This window comes from Pleurodeles waltl, chromosome 7 (genome assembly GCF_031143425.1).
Source record: "Pleurodeles waltl isolate 20211129_DDA chromosome 7, aPleWal1.hap1.20221129, whole genome shotgun sequence".
In the NCBI taxonomy this organism is placed as follows: domain Eukaryota; kingdom Metazoa; phylum Chordata; class Amphibia; order Caudata; family Salamandridae; genus Pleurodeles; species Pleurodeles waltl.
Window position 1 is genome coordinate 1447083478 of NC_090446.1, and position 16587 is coordinate 1447100064.

The 16587-nt window shown below is 46.9% G+C and overlaps 1 protein-coding gene across 2 annotated transcripts in view; it reads right to left on the reverse strand.

Moving 5' to 3' along the window:
* The window catches only part of LOC138246466 (leucine-rich glioma-inactivated protein 1-like), a 99027-nt gene extending 87348 nt beyond the window's left edge, over positions 1–11679 (reverse strand). The window contains exons 1-2 of one of the 2 annotated variants that reach the window (XM_069201103.1): positions 11526–11679; positions 1029–3275 (exon numbers count right to left, since the gene is read on the reverse strand). In XM_069201103.1, the coding sequence (XP_069057204.1) occupies positions 1029–1222 (194 nt within the window). In that variant the 5' untranslated portion in view covers positions 1223–3275; positions 11526–11679. Of the gene's footprint in view, positions 1–1028; positions 3276–11426 lie in introns of both variants that reach the window. The other variant, XM_069201102.1, reaches the window with a different exon arrangement.
* Positions 11680–16587: the final 4908 nt, after the last annotated feature.

Here is a 16587-nt window from a genome sequence, read left to right on the forward strand (position 1 = left end):
AATGTGTGCTGCATTCTGCATGGAAAGAGGGAAAAATGAGGAGAAATAAAAATATTTCTCTTCAGGGAGGCAGAAGGTTTTAGCACCTCCCCAGGTTTATGTGATTACGTAAATCTGGGCAGCATCAAAATCCATTGGAGTTGCATTGGAAAACCCACTGCAACGCCCGGGGAAGGCCTCCCTGGCACAGATTAGGGCAACGCAGCGACTTGCAGTGCGTTGTGTTACTCCATATCTATGAGGCCATTCACAGCCACTCAAAGTGGCTTTGCGTGGCCTCATAGATATGGCTGAGAGGTTTGCGCTGCTGGGTCGTCATAAAAAGTGACACCCCGGCGACACTAACCTCTCGTCAATAAGCCCCGATATCTCAGAAACAGGCTCTGAGCAACAGATTCAATCAGTTAATAAAAGTTACCAACACAAACACTCAGTGAGGATGATGTGCCAGGCAGCCTATCACCAGGCAGTGCTAGCTGGAGGATTTGTTGGGCCCTGGCCGAGATATATTTTGGTGGTCACTCATCGAAACAACTTTGAATTTTATTACTCATTTTCTGCTAATTCAAGCCTGCATGCTACCAAACTTTTAGAAATGGGATCTTTGAGAAACAGCTGAAATATTGAACATAGTGCGACAAGGTCTACTGTTTGTATTGTCAATAACTAAGCACCAGTAAAACAAGCTTATAAAAGAAGACTTAAGACTAAGCATGCCTGGCCTGGGGCTCCAAAGAATCCCTACAAGGACCCAGGGCAAAGAGAAACCACTGAGGTAGAGGCAGGAAGAGAGGGCGGGAAGTTGACATATAGAAATCAAGGTGAACAGACTAAATGTCCACTTTCTCAGTGGGCCCCTTGAAAGGTGGGGGCCCTGGGCAATTGCCCAATTTGCCCCTGCCTTTAAATATCACGCTAACACCAAATTGCGCCATGCGGTGTATGTAAAATTGTGTTCATGCTGCCCATAAAAACTTTATAACAACACAACAATGAGAGTGTGATGAGTAATTCTTGCTGTCCCTTACAGTGAGACGAGGTCTGGAGGGAATCCGACCGGAACCTGCAAGGTGCCTTGGCACAGGGCATTGTCGTGGGTGCAGCTGCAACCCTCAGGGCACTTCCAGCGGAGCCGCGGCCAGGCCCCTCCGACCCGCAGCAGCGCGAGGCTGAGACACAGGAGGCAGACGGCTCTCTCCATCCCACGGGCACCGGCCGCCATTCCCGGGGGTCCACAGAGGCCAGAGCATGAACAGGGCAGCAGCACCCTCTGGCCTTCCTTCAGCGGGGAACTCCTGACAGTAGAGACCGGGGACTGGCTCCAAGCTCCTAACTCTCTTTCACTAGCAAGGGGCTCCCGAGTTAATCATTGTAGGTACCCCGATTTCTTTATCCTCTCAAATGAATATTGTCTCCTCCCTGCCCTCACTCTCTTTTCCCAGCGTCTCTCTACTCGCACTGACACTCGCTACTCTTATTCTATTGAAGGTCGCCTCTCTCTCTCCAAATGCTCTGTGCCCCCTAGCGAAACTCACTCCTCTAAAAGCCAGTCACTCTGTCAAACTCCCAATCGTCTTGTCTGTGTCTGTCACTCGCCCCTGTCTAAATGTCGCTCACTCTCTGCCTGAATTCTGCGGGTTACACGCTCTCACTTGTCTGTCTCTGTGTATTTCAGCGTCACTTCTCTCACTTTGTTGCTCACACCCTGCCACTCACTCCCTCTCCAAATGTCACTCACCTTATCCAGTGGTCTCTCAATCCTGTTTTAAAGTTCACCTTTCTCTAACTATCATTCAACTCCTTGGTAACATCCCTAGAGAGCCCCCCTCTGAAGATGTCTGTGACACGTCTCTAAACGTCACTCATTTATCAGTAATTGTCACACTCAGGTATTTCTACTTTAGTAAATGTTAATCTCCCGTGCTGCACCTCTGTAGATCACAATCGACACGTTCTCTAAATGTCAGTCTCTGCTTTATCTTTGTGAATGACACTCTTGTCTCTAACGTCTCTTTTTGTGTTTACTTGTCCCTTTTCTATGTCACGTGTACGCGCACTCTGACTGTAGGTCACTCCCTACTATCGACTGCTCTGTCTCCCATCCTCACCTCTGTCGGTGTTGCCTGAGTACCCCTGCCGACCTCTCCCCTGCTCTGGCCAAGTAACAGGCACCCATTAAATACCGCCCTCCTAGCCCTCTCCTCTGTCTCACGTCTTCTACCCCGGATGTGTAAAACTCACCCACCAGTCCTCTCCAGTGCTGACCTCTTTCTTGGATTACTTTTACCAGATATACCCCTGTAACAATCACCCAATACTCTGCCTCTCTCGCCTCTTCTCTGACAACTTTTGTCCGCTATGTCTCCATCCCTCTGAACTAACAATTCTTTGCCACCCTGACCTTTGAGCCTCCGTCACCTCCACTTCATCCAGTGATCCCTCCCTTCCTCTGTCACCTCCACTGCTGCGGCTCTGTAAACCACCGAGTAGGTCTACGCCACGCTCATCTCATATTCGCCATTACCTCATCTGCCATGAGTCTGTGTCATTCATCCAATCATTCTCTGCCACTATAGCTCCTTGCTTTCTCTTTCTTCATCACATCACTGGTCACACTGATCCAAGGACTATCTGTTACTCTCATACTCTGTGTAATACTCACCGTACTCTCTTCTACTCTCACTCATCATTCCACCTACCGCACTCCAGCATATTATTCCAGACTTACCAGTTGTCTCTGCCTCTCGCCCCCTCCATCTCCCCTTCTCTCACCTTCATTCCTTATTCCTCGCAACTCACTCTCTCTCTTTAGTTCTGTATGTCTTACCTCACCCTGCACTTCTGCCCCTTGCTTTCCTCCTCTCCCCAGATAACCCTCTCTCGCTCACTATTAGTCGCCCTCTAAGAGTTTGGAGCTCATCCTATCTCTTCATCCATTCACTCATTCATTAGTGCGTTCTCGTGCCTTCCTACAGCCTCAGCCTTTAAAGTCCCCGCCGTCTGTCTCCGCGGGCACTTTACTCTCACAGGTACCCCTCGCCCTTGCGCTCGTACCGTCCTTCCCTGTCACTCGCCCTCTGCTGCTTACTGTCTCCTCTCGGTAGCTGTCTCTCCCTCGTTCCACCCCCTTCGATCTCTCTGTTGCTCTCACGCCTGGAGGTCTCTCTTCTTGGCTGTCTCGCTCACCCCTCCCCTCGGTCTGCAATCTACTGAGGGGCCGGGCAGGACGTGGCAGGCGCTCCTGGTATCAGCAGGCCGCGGCGGGCGGGACCAGTCTGTGAAAAATGTACAGAACAGTGATTTAAACAAAACCAAAAAAAGTGGCAGACACATCGCGCTGTATGGTACACATTTTGAGCACTTTCATGCCACAAAGGGCACGCCGAGAAGCAGTCTAACGCAAAGAAAGAGATGGCCTTAGATACTCACGCTCATATTTATACTTTTTTAGCGCCGCATTTGCGTCACTTTTTTACGCAAAAGAGGCGCAAACGTACAAAATACAATTATGGCCCATATTTATACTTTTTCAACGCCACATTTGCGTCATTTTTTTACGCAAAAGCGATGCAAATGTACAAAATATAATTGTATTTTGTACGTTTGCGCCGCTTTTGCATGAAAAAGTTATGCAAATGCGACGCTAAAAAAGTATAAATATGGGCCTATATTTTGTACGTTTGTACCACGTTTTTCGTAAAAAAATGACGCAAATGTGGTGCTAAAAAAGTATAAATATTGGCCTCAGTCCGAAGATCATACACAGATAAGGACCTCACCACACACGGGCACCCCCCCTCACCCTCCACCCACAAGATCTCAGATAAACAGAGGGTATACCTAAACCAGGCACTCTGAGAACACAACCGTGATGTCTTTACACTGAAAAAACTAAAACTAAACATACCTTGTAGTTGGGTGTCAATGTCAGTTATAAAGTGTTTTAAACCAGAAAAAACACTGGAATTCATCACTTATAGTTCAGAAAGCTAACAACAACGCGCACCCACCCAATGCACTGCTCATGACCTCACATATTACATTATTCATGACATGTTCAATGACTCCTTTGTGTGTGCAGGTTTTACTTTGTGTTCCGCATCCAGCGGGAGTACCGTGGGTCTGCCGAAACACAAAAGTAGTTCTGTTCAGTATGAAAGAGTGTTTTTTTTATTTCTATTTGAGCTTAAAGGTTTCTAACTAGGTCCATTAAGGAGGATCCCTTGATTCTTTTGGTGAATTTTGGGTGTTGTGGTCCAGCTGGAGTATCACAGGAGTACCATGGGACCTATGTAACACACACTAACATGCATCCGATTGGTTGTAATCACTGCCTTGCTATGTTTGCAGTGAGTCCCCACTCTTTCATTCTCATTTGGGCTAAGCACTTTAGTGTACTAACACTTTGTGCTGAGCCCTTGAGCTTTTCTTGCAACCTTTACAATTACTTGGTGAGTTGAATGATGGCTTCAGGATCAGAGAGAGGGGGATGTGGAAGAGCATGAAGGGAAGACTCCTAAAGCCACAAAAGACTCTTGGTGTGGCAATATTTCCATATGCCACCAGGGATGAAGAAGTTCTCCTCAAAATATGCCATGTGCAAGATCTAAAACAGGTGTTTCTCCCACGGGACTGGCAAAAAATGTTCAGGTCGAACTTCTGGCGTTTGGAAGCACATGCGATCTAACCGCCCTACTTGGCTGGTGAGACCTGAGGGTCAAAGGGGTGAGCAGGAGTCATCCACCAAGATATTGAGACCCTCCATTGAACCTGGTGATAGTGTGCCCAGTGAGGTTCCGCAGGGGCACTTGGACTACAACCCTTCTTACTAGGAGACAGTTACATGCTGCTGGAGGTGCAGTAGAATTGTTTACAAAGGAGATCAGCATAAAACTATGAGGGATAAGTTAGCTTTGGAACACCTTTGTCTCAATCACAGTTTGCTTTACTTTTAATTTTCTCTCCAAGTTCTGAAGCTCAGTTTTGATTATCAGATCAACACCACAAAAACTACAAAAATACAAAAAAGTAAAAGTTCAAAACATCTTTAAAAAAGTAGAAAACACAATCTATGCTATTTGTCATGTGCACCTATTTAAGTCAGTTTATCATAACAGTCTGGTATAGGATTGTGTTAGAAATTGGGTTGGTGATTTGGGTATGAGCCCTGGTCAAGCAGCAACCACAATTCCATTCAGGGTAAGGGTCAGGCAAACTCCAAAGTGACCTGTGCTCACCCTCTGGCAGCTTGGTACAGAGCAGTCAGGCTTATCTTAGAGGCAATGTGTGAAGCATCTGTTCAAGTGGTGAAGCTGCAAAGAGAGACTACAGTTAGCGGAGAGTGCAAGGAGCTGGCGCTGGGTGAAACGCTATGCTGTGGCTGTTCCGAAGGTGACGCGCCAGTCCAATGATGCAGCGATGGAAGACTGTTGTGTTGGTTTTGACCCACATAGTAGTGGTGATGCATTGGTTGTGCTTCATGCAGCAGTGGTGAGGCGTCCGTTCTGCTCCCACAGCAGCGGATGTGTCGGTTCTACTGGAGCAAACACCGTAGACCGACCTCCAAAGGGTCCAGGACTGGGGTGGCACCATTTGGCAGGGCAGACTCACAGGTGGCAGAGTGCAGGTGTAGAGGTAGGGTCATTGGAAGACTTTTATGTCCCTGAGACTTCAGATCAGGAGGCCACCCAGCTAGCCCTTGGAGTCACTTTGGGTTCAAGTGATGGAGCTCCAGTCGTTTTCAACCAGGCAAGAGAGAGAAGCAGGCAGCAGGGCAGCTTTGCAAGGCAGGAGTCCAGCAAAGCAGCAGTCCAGCAGATTGGCAGCCATTATGCAACACAGCAGTTCTTCTTCCTGGCAGAGTCTTCACAGGTCCAGGAGTGTACTGAGTTAGTGGTGTGAACGCTCCAGTGCTTTTGCCAAGTTGAGACTTTGAAGTGGGGAAGACTTCAAAGACAAGACTTTGAAGTGCACAGGGTCCTGCCTAGGCTCCAGACGCACTACACGGGTTTATGCAGCCCTTTGTGTGTGGACAGGGTACAGCCTATTCAGATGTAAGTGAAGCTGTGCCAGACTCCTCCTTCCCATCCTCCCAGGATGGCTCATCAAATCACACCTAAGCTCCCACGGTGTGTGACTGTCTAGAGGGAACACACAAAACTCAGCTGTCACCCACCCCAGCCAAGAGATCAGGAAGAGGCAGCAGGCTCCAAAAGGTGAAAGTAAGAAAATGCCAACTTTCTAAAAGTGGCATTTTCAGAATTGAAATTTAAAACCCAACTCCACCATAAATTGTGATTTTGAATTGGGATTCCACAGTCTCCAAACTCAAAAAGTTTATCCCTTCCAGACTGTGAATTACACTTATAAAATGTAATAATGCAATGCCAATGTTATATTATTGGAGAGCTAGGCCTTGATTTTGTGAACAAACTTCTTTGGTTGTTTTTTTTCTACCAGAACATGGACAACTTAAAAGTACATGTCCTGCCTTTTAAATACCCTGCACCTGGCCCTCTGGGTTGTCTAGGTTTGTACCTTAATGGTGCATACAAAGGGAAGGTTTGGGCCTGGCCAAAGGGTTATCTTGCCATGTTGACATAGCAGTGTAAAACCACACACCCAGGCTCTGCAATGGCAAGCCTGAGACATGGTTAAAAGGGGTAATTAAGTGGGTGGCACAATCAGTGCTGCAGCCCCACAAGAAGCATTTAATTCACAGGCCCTTGACACATGTAGTGCACTTCACTAAGGGCTTAAAAGTAAGTAAAAGATGCCAAATGGGGAAAAGCCAACATTACCATGTTTAGTGGCGAGAACACTTTAGCACTAGTTAGCAGTGGTAAAGTGCACGGAGTCCTGATACCAGCAGAATGAAGCCGGAAAAATGGAGGACGTAGGTAAAAAAGTTGGGGGAAAGACCACCTGGCTGTCAAGTCCAGCACAGTCTATACCTATTAATACAAGGCAAGTCTATTCTTATAATTGTAAATAAAACCAACACACTTAATACAATAGATTTGTCTTAGATTTAAAAAGATGTTCCTTCAGGGTTGTGTTACTTTTTTAGTGAAAACACTGAACACAGTTTGTATTTATAATCTAACAGGAGGGTATCTGGAGAGAGTGGGCTCTCTGTGAAGAGTTCTATATAAAGCATAGATTGTGTGTTCAGGCCGCTTGGCCACCCACCTCTCAACCACTGCACACAAGAGGCGCCTACCCACAGATGGTCTGCTAGCAGGGGCTTGGCCACCTACATCCAGACCAAGAGACAAATGTTCACCCAGCACAGCCTTGGACAGAAACTGGCAGAACTCAGCCTCCGATAAACACCCCTAGAACGCCAAGGAATATAATTCACCCCAAAGTGTACTTAGTTTTTAAGGGGAATATACATTTTCTTTCTTTTTATACAATTATTAAACATAGTTGTTCATAAAATATATACTATATAGATTTCAGTAGTTTACAAACGTATTTTAATATCTCTCTGTGTGTGTGTGTGTGTGTATATATATATATATATATATATATATATATAATATATATATATGAATATATACACAGAGAGAGAGATATTAAAATACGTTTGTAAAGTACTGAACTATATATATATATATATATATATATATATATATACACACAGATCCCTCCACAAAAACTATTTTTTTCGGATCCACGCTGGCAGTGGCATCACACACACACACTGAGACCCATTTCAGAGACAAACACGCGGTTCCCAGCCTCGGACCTGCCCTCAATTTCCTTCTTTGACAAACTCCATCTTCAGAAGCAGCCAAAGCAGAACCTTAAATGCACGCCCACACAGGGAGGTTTCACGTGCTACAATAACCTGGCTCAATCAGAAAAAATGGATGTTCGTCCATTTATCATACATTTGCCTGTTTTCGTTCATTTTGTGGCACTGCTATGGGTGGTGTGGTTGTACCGCATAAGTGATGTGGCAACTCCGCACCGCATGCATCACACATTCCTATTACTGTAAAACGACGGCGTTATCAAAGTGGGAAATAAGAAAAAAAGTGCAATAACATTGTTCCTGCCTGTTATTCACCATTTTTGCAAATCTCGAAATGTCCAATCCTAATCTTGCCTAGGTTTACATTTCAGGCGGTTAATCTGGGGGTATATGTTTGGGTCGGCCAATCCTCAACCTTAATCTGGAATCGAAAAGCCGCAGCAAACCTTAAAAAATGACAGAGAGGTGCACAGTTTCCTCGGTTTGTCTTCCGGCATCACCACAGCATCTTCCAGTAATACCAGTGGTTTTTTTTATAATAGTAGGAGCAGTAAACATGTCCACTGCCAAGAGCCCTTTCCCTGCATCATATGTTTGAGCAGGAATTTGGGGAATGACGTTTGGAAAGATCTCTTCTGCTGTTATTCCACAAACGTTATCTTATCCAGCAACAAAAAGCTTACTGAAGCATCCTCCTAAAATTAACACGAGATGCGCGGTAACACCATGGCATACATGTGTGGTATCCCGATTTTACCACCTTTTTTAGATGAATATTCTAAGTGAATCTTACAGGGTCCGGCCTCTGGTCCGTTACATATCTCATAGACCCGTGCCTCAAACACAAACTCACAGGGACTCACCTCTGACACCCATAGGGAGAAACCTCGTGCACCCCCACAGACTCACCCGAGTCACGTGTATCACTCACAGATCACTCACAGACCCCCATCGCACCCTCACATGATCCAGTCTAAATAACACTGTCAGAGACTTAACATTCGAGGAGGCTCTCCTCTGACATTCACACGTATAAAACTCCTGCACTTCAGAGACTCTACTGCAAATCTCACAGAGATCCACATAATAGATACTCAAAGACCCACAGACCCCCGGTACAGATCCACTCTCACACGGCCCATCATCAAAAACACATTTTACACTCGAAGGGGCTGTCCTCTGATTCTCACAGAGCCTCACTCAGAGTAACATCTGACAGTCACAGAGACTCTCCTAACAGAAACAAGGAATCCCCCTAAGGTACACACTCACAAACCAGAGCATCAGGTACTCTCTCACAGACTCACCTTTGACACTTACATGGTCTCACCTCTGACACTGACAGGCTCACCTTTGATACTCACAGAGGCTCACTCTGACACACACAGAGACTCTCCTCACATACACAGGGAAGCCCTCTAAGGTACACACTCACAGACCATATCACCATGTACTCCCTCATAGACTCACCTGTGACACTCACAGACTCTTAGTTCTGACACTCACAGAGGCTCATATCTGACACTCAGGCTTACCTCTGACAGTCACAGAGACTGAGCTCTGACATTCATTCAGGTGTGAACCTGACACTCACAGACTCTCCTATGGCTCTCACAGACTCACCTATGACCTTCACAGAGGCTCACACCTGACACTCACAGACTAAGCAGTAACACTCACAGAGACTCCCCTATGACTCTCAGGGCGGCTCAGCTCCGAGAAGCACAGAAACCCCCCACCCCCTCAGATACACAACCACAGAGTCTATCATCCGGCACTCTCACACACTCCTCTCTCACACCCAAATAAACTCATCTTTGACACTCACTGAGGCTCTCCTCTGACAATCATAGAGACTAACCCCTCATATGATGAAGAACCCACTCTCAGGTAGACACTCACATAGTCTGTCATTCGGTAGTCTCACAGAGATTAACCTCTGAAACTCACACAGTCTCACCTCTGACACCCACAGAGACTCAGCTGACACTCACACAGTCTCACCTATGACAGAGGCTCAACTCTAACACACAGTCTCACCTCTGACACCCACAGAGACTCACCTCTGACACTCACACAGTCTCACCTGTGACAATCAGAGGCTCAGCTCTGACACTCACACAGTCTCACTCGTGACACCCACAGAGGCTCAGCTCTGACACTCACACAGTCTCACCTGTGACACCCACACAGTCTCACCTGTCAAACCCACATAGGCTCAGCTCTGTCACTCACACAATCTCACCTCCGACACCCACAGAGGCTCAGCTCTGACACTCACACAGTCTCACTCGTGACACCCACAGAGGCTCAGCTCTGACACTCACACACTCTCACCTGTGACACCCACAGAGGCTCAGCTCTGACACTCACACAGTCTCACCTCTGACACTCAGAGGCTCAGCTCTGACACTCACACAGTCTCACCTGTCACACCCACATAGGCTCAGCTCTGTCACTCACACAATCTCACCTCCGACACCCACAGAGGCTCAGCTCTGACACTCACACAGTCTCACCTGTCACACCCACATACGCTCAGCTCTGTCACTCACACAATCTCACCTCCGACACCCACAGAGGCTCAGCTCTGACACCCACACAGTCTCACCTGTCACACCCACATAGGCTCAGCTCTGTCACTCACACAATCTCACCTCCGACACCCACAGAGGCTCAGCTCTGACACTCACACAGTCTCACTCGTGACAGCCACAGAGGCTCAGCTCTGACACTCACACACTCTCACCTGTGACACCCACAGAGGCTCAGCTCTGACACTCACACAGTCTCACCTCCGACACCCACAGAGGCTCAGCTCTGACACTCACACAGTCTCACCTCTGACACTCAGAGGCTCAGCTCTGACACTCACACAGTCTCACCTCTGACACTCAGAGGCTCGGCTCTGACACTCACACAGTCTCACTCGTGACACCCACAGAGGCTCAGCTCTGACACTCACAGTCTCACCTGTGACACCCACACAGTCTCACCTGTCACACCCACATAGGCTCAGCTCTGTCACTCACACAGTCTCACCTCCGACACCCACAGAGGCTCAGCTCTGACACTCACACAGTCTCACCTCTGACACTCAGAGGCTCAGCTCTGACACTCACACAGTCTCACACGTGACACCCACAGAGGCTCAGCTCTGACACTCACACACACTCACCTGTGACACCCACAGAGGCTCAGCTCTGACAATCACACAGTCTCACCTCTGGCACTCAGAGAGACTCAGCTCTGACTATCACATAGTCTCATCTCTGACACCCACCGAGGTTCAGGTCTGACACTCACAGACATTCTCTCCTCAGAAACAGAGATCCCTTCTCCCAAACACAACCACAGAGGACATCATTAGTTATTCTCACACAGACCCAGCTCACAATCACAGCCTCACCTCTGACACCCACGGAGGCTAGCTCTGACAATCAGAGATACTCTCTTCTTAGAAAGAGATCCTGTCTCAGAAACACATCCACAGAGCGCAACATTAGGTACTCTCACACAGACTCACCTCTAACTCTCACACAGTCTCTCCAGCTCTGACACTCACACCCACCTTTCACACTCACAAACTGACCTCCGACTCAAATCCCAGCCTTCCCAAGAATTGTCACCGCCACACACTAACCCATATTAATCCATGGCTTACAGTTTATCCCAGTGTCGTCCCTCTGCTCTCCTGCCGTAAACACCAAAGCAGGACTGTCTCCGACAGTGAATCCCCAACCACAGAGTACCCCCCACTCACCACTCTTCCATGATGGGACGCAGGGAGAGAGAGAGTGGAGGACTCTCCTCTCTTGGGATGCGACTGCCCAGTCCCCCCTCTCTCAAACCCACCCCTTTCCAACCCCGCAGCATGGTTCTATCTAGGCCCGAGGCAGTCTCCCCAACCGTGGAGTGTTGGTGAGAGGGAGGGCGGAGGGGGGCAGGGATGCACTTGACGGGAAGTGGCCCGGAGCCAGACCCCTGCACACAATAGCGGGGCTTCAGCGGCCTCAAAGCGCCCATTGTGGAGTGTCAGAGAAGCCCCTGGCGGTGTCGGGTCGGTGCGAGAGAGAACCCCTCTCACGGGCTGCCGCAGCCACGGACCACCGGAATTCCTGCCCAAGGAGGTCATGAACACACGGTCTCTGGGCAGGGCTGGCATCTCTCTTTCCTGTCCTTAGCTTCAGAAGCTGAAGCATTCTCTCGCCCAATGGGCGCGGCGGAAAGCAAGTTCCAATTGTAGTCCACTTCTATAGCGCCTAAACCATGGGAGTCGAGGCGCTGCTGCTCCAATATAGCCTATGCATCAACGAAACGATAGGCTTTTAACAGGCTATTTTCACTGCTTCCTCACCCTCATTTCTAGCCACGTTGGTTTTTGTTTCAAATATATTGTCAAAGTTTCTGGAACCAAATTAATTTAATTATGTTCTAAGATTAGTTATGTAGGTTCGGCTCTTGGGTCAAGTACTCATACAGAAAGAACCTGGGATTGTTTCAGATCTGCGGTTTACAAACTCAACGGTGTGTTTCTTTCCGAATACTAGAAGACAGACAGCTGGTGCCCAGCAGCAGAGCTGAGTTTAAATTATTAATTTTCACATCCCCTCCCCTCTTGATTTCTGGAAGGGACCCCTTATAATCGCCGCCTCTCACGAATAACTTCTTTGTAGCAAATACTAGTCGATCTATTTTCCTTTCATTTAGTTCTCTTCAAGGCCTGGCTTAGATACATTTTTATGCTACCAACAAATACACGGTTGTGGCTTTAGGCCAGACAAATTCAAATAATAGCTGCTGGGAGTCACCCCCCTTAAGACACTGCTTGTTTGAGGTGCTCTTTTTGTTTTGGGGCTGCTCTCTGCATATCAAGGATGTTGACATTTAGCACCGATGACTGGTCCGTTCACCGTCTAGCGCTATGAGATAGCGCAGTTCCCAGCTTCTCGCACATTAGAAACAGGGGACAGCTCTCAACTAGCCCCCCATCAAGTCCTATGCACGGGGATTACAGCCGCGTGATCATAATTCTCAAGAAAAGCAGGGATGGGAAGCCAGGCCCGATTGGGCTGCCTGGCCACAGGTCCAAGGAGGACCACGCCTTCTGGGCCTCCCTCCTTACCCATCTCTACCAGCATTGCACTGTAATCGCCACAGTCCTGCAATCTTGGAAGAGAACGAGTCTACAACCATTACACAAACAGGGAGATAACATGGATCCCTCAAACTACAGAATGATTGCTGCTTGACATGGAAGCCAAGGCTTATGCAAACCTATTACCAACTGATTTAGATACCTGGGCCACAGACGAGGGCATTCTGCCCATTAATCAATCAGGCGTCAAGAAGGGGCTTCTACTACAGATAATATCCTGGGCCTAGCTTACCTGGTCGAGCAGGTTATCCAGCCAAACAACCACCCACTCTTTGCATGCTTTGTTGATTACTCTACAGCTTTCGACAGCATGGACAGGAAAATTACCTGGTGCAAATTAAAAAGTTGGGGAATTCCAGAAAGCTGCTGAATGCCATAACTACACTCTGTTCCCAAACTTGGGTCCGAATCAAGCTTACCCAGAATACAGCATGGGTAAGTGTACATGGGTCGAACTCCTTGAGTCTATGCTCTTTAATCTGCACACTGCTGATCTAGGAAAATCTTAAAAAAACGCAAACCTTCTAGCACCTAAAATTGGGCAGGAGTGTCTATTTTTGATGCAGTACGCCGACAATATCATTCTGCAGAGATCTTTGGATACACTAAGGCCCTGATTTATACTTTTTTGCGCCGCATTTGCGTCATTTTTTGACGCAAAAGCGGAGCAAACTTACAAAATACAATTATATTTTGTAAGTTTGCGCAACTTTTGCGTCAAAAAATGACGCAAATGCGGCGCAAAAAGTATAAATCAGGGCCTAAATGCTTATAACTGCACCAACAAACTAGTGACGAAATGCAGCAAGACAAAGGTTTTGGTATTCGGCCGCTACCCCAACATACATAAGCTAAAGTGGGGATTGGGAAACTTGAAAATAAGGACCGCCCCCAACTACTATTACCTGGATGTGTGGTTCGCGAGCAACGGGAAACCCAAGGTGCACATCACCTGTACAGAAGAAAAGGGCAAGGCAGTGACTTATGCCTTGTGCAAACTATACTCCACCTTATGCAGCCCAACCACTGAAGCCATTCAGAAGGCAATCAGAGCAAAACTATTACCTTCCATCTGCTATGGGCAAATAGCCTTTCTGGGGGCCTTAGCGGACACTATGGAGTGGGAGCAATGCCACACCCATAAGAGTATTTTTCAAATTCCCTTATATGTCCGAAAACCCAATATGCCTAGAGTTTGGCTTGAACAAACAATCTCTAGAGAACTGGTCAGATATTGTCCAGTATTATTGCAGATTCTGTGCATCACCTCCAAATACCATGAAAGATATTTTGAAGGCCATTTTTATAAATGGGAAGAACCTGTGGTCAGAGTACTTGACTGTTGCCTGCTCCAAACTAATCTGGTCACAGACAATTGGGAACATTTAGCAAATCATCCCATGGTCCTAAGAGCTATGCTGAAAAAGCATGTCAGGCTTTTATCTAGGCAGGAAGACCTTGAAGAGTCTAAAAGCAACATCCAGGTCATACTGGACTCCTACAGAGAAAAGCACTGTCCTACATATTTAAGCTGCTTTAAGAAAGCCCATCCTCAAACAGATCCTTTTTGCAAGACTCATGGCTCTCCCAATCAAAGATGTAAAAGGCAAGTCACTCGCAAATATTGCTGCATGCATGTTATGTCAATCACAGGAGGGATCCTTGGAGCACCTGATCTGCTTATGTCCGGCCCTCCTAAATGCACGCCATGCTTTATCAAAGCCACTCTTTTTAAAACATGGTGTTCGTTCATGCAGAGAGGCATCCTGGAAACTCCCGCAAAGTTGGCAAAATTCACCAAATTCCTTAATTTATCTCAAAGGCTGCCAAATCGCTTAGATGCTCATAAACGTTAAAGGCCCAGCGAACATATATCTGAACCAGGTATCAGTAAACTGATGTTCTGGAGCACAATTAGCTCCTTGCACATTAGCATATGGCTCAAACCTGATTGGCTCAGCATTCAGCAGTATTATAACTGAACCTGGGTCTCTGTGCATGCAACTGAATTTAAAGTAGCATCTTTGTACAATTAGCACTTGTATTTTAGAGGACCCATATCCCTGCTGGACCTAAAAGCACAGCCTATCCTCCCACAACTGGCATTTCATGTGTTAAGGCGAGCGCTATACATCTTATGCTCATAAAAGACATTGATTGTTTTTTTTTTTCAGTCATTCGATCGCTGGTTTACTTGTATTTTATGTGTCATGACACTGTGTAACAATTTTGATTAAATGAAACAAATAAAGGATAAAAGTGACTGGTCAACGAAAGAAGCTCACTTTCAATATAGGACTCTGTTAAATCGATGAAGTGTAGACAGCTTGATAGTGGAAAGTGGGTTTATTTTCCTCAATACCACACCAATCGATCAGGCAGGTACCAGAGTCAAAACCCACTCTTGTAGAATCCCCGAATCATCAGTTCTATATTAAATGCCCAAATTCCAAACTTCCTACCAATAAAGGCAAAGAACCCACAACACATCCCCCTTCCCCAAAAGAGTGAACTTAAAACATGAAAAGACTTTTTTTATAATTCTGTTTTTATTGATTTTATGATAAAGAACCAACAAAAACAACAGTGCATATTAATGCAAGACATCACAGATATCTTCTCTGAGGACAGAGTACATACAAAGTCCAAAAAATGTGTATCAACAGCAACCAAAACGGTAATGTTTCCCCTCAACCTCTCCTTCTGGATAATATCCTTATGTAACCAATCCATATGTACACAATAAGTCCAGAGTTTCAAAATAGTCACAGTTGGTTGTCACCATTGTATCTAACATGTACTATCTATTATTCAGTCATCAGCGTCCGTGCTCCATTCAGAGCTTAAATTCTCTGTGACAGTGAAATGTTCCAATGAACGTCCCCATGCAAGCAAGTCGATTAGTGGCCCCTCCTCCCTTTGTGTTATCCGCATATGTTGTTCTTCTGCGGTTCCCCATTCAAGCATATCTCGTATCCAGTAATGCGTGGATGGGCTCCTGGCGCTCATCCAGCTTATGGCCACCCTGTGCTTAGCCAGTACTAGAGCTAGTTGTGTTAGCCTGTATGGAATTTTCCTTGCTTGTGGTCTCCGCAACACACCTAAGAGTTGTTGCTTCTAATCCCAAACCTGTGACTTTTTCAACCTTCCCAACCACCTCCCGCCAAAACTGCTGCACCTCCCTGCAGGATCAAGCCAAATGTAGAAAGGAGTAGCCCAATTCACCACATCTGGGACACCTGACCTCTCTAGTTGGGTTTATTTTTTTTAGACGATCAGGCATAATGTATGTAGAAGCTTAATCCTATTATTGCATGAGAGTGTGTGCACCAACAACAGAGCCGTGGCCCAATCAGTGTCTTCCATTGGATCCCCTAGTTCCAGCTCCCACGCCCTCCGCGCGATGCAGACTACACCTGGTTTATCCCCCCGGAGAGCTCTATGAAACAGGGTAATCCAATGATTCTCATCACCCCAATTTATCAGCCCATTCAACTCCTTCGAGGGTGGTGAGACAACCGGAAAATTGCACCAGATCTCCCGAACCACACTCCATCTTGGCATCCTGTAACAACTGACCAGGTCCGAAACCAAATGTAGCTTGAGCTTCCTAAAAGGATATAAACTCCCCATTGGGATATAAGTCCCCCGCGACACAACATCCTCC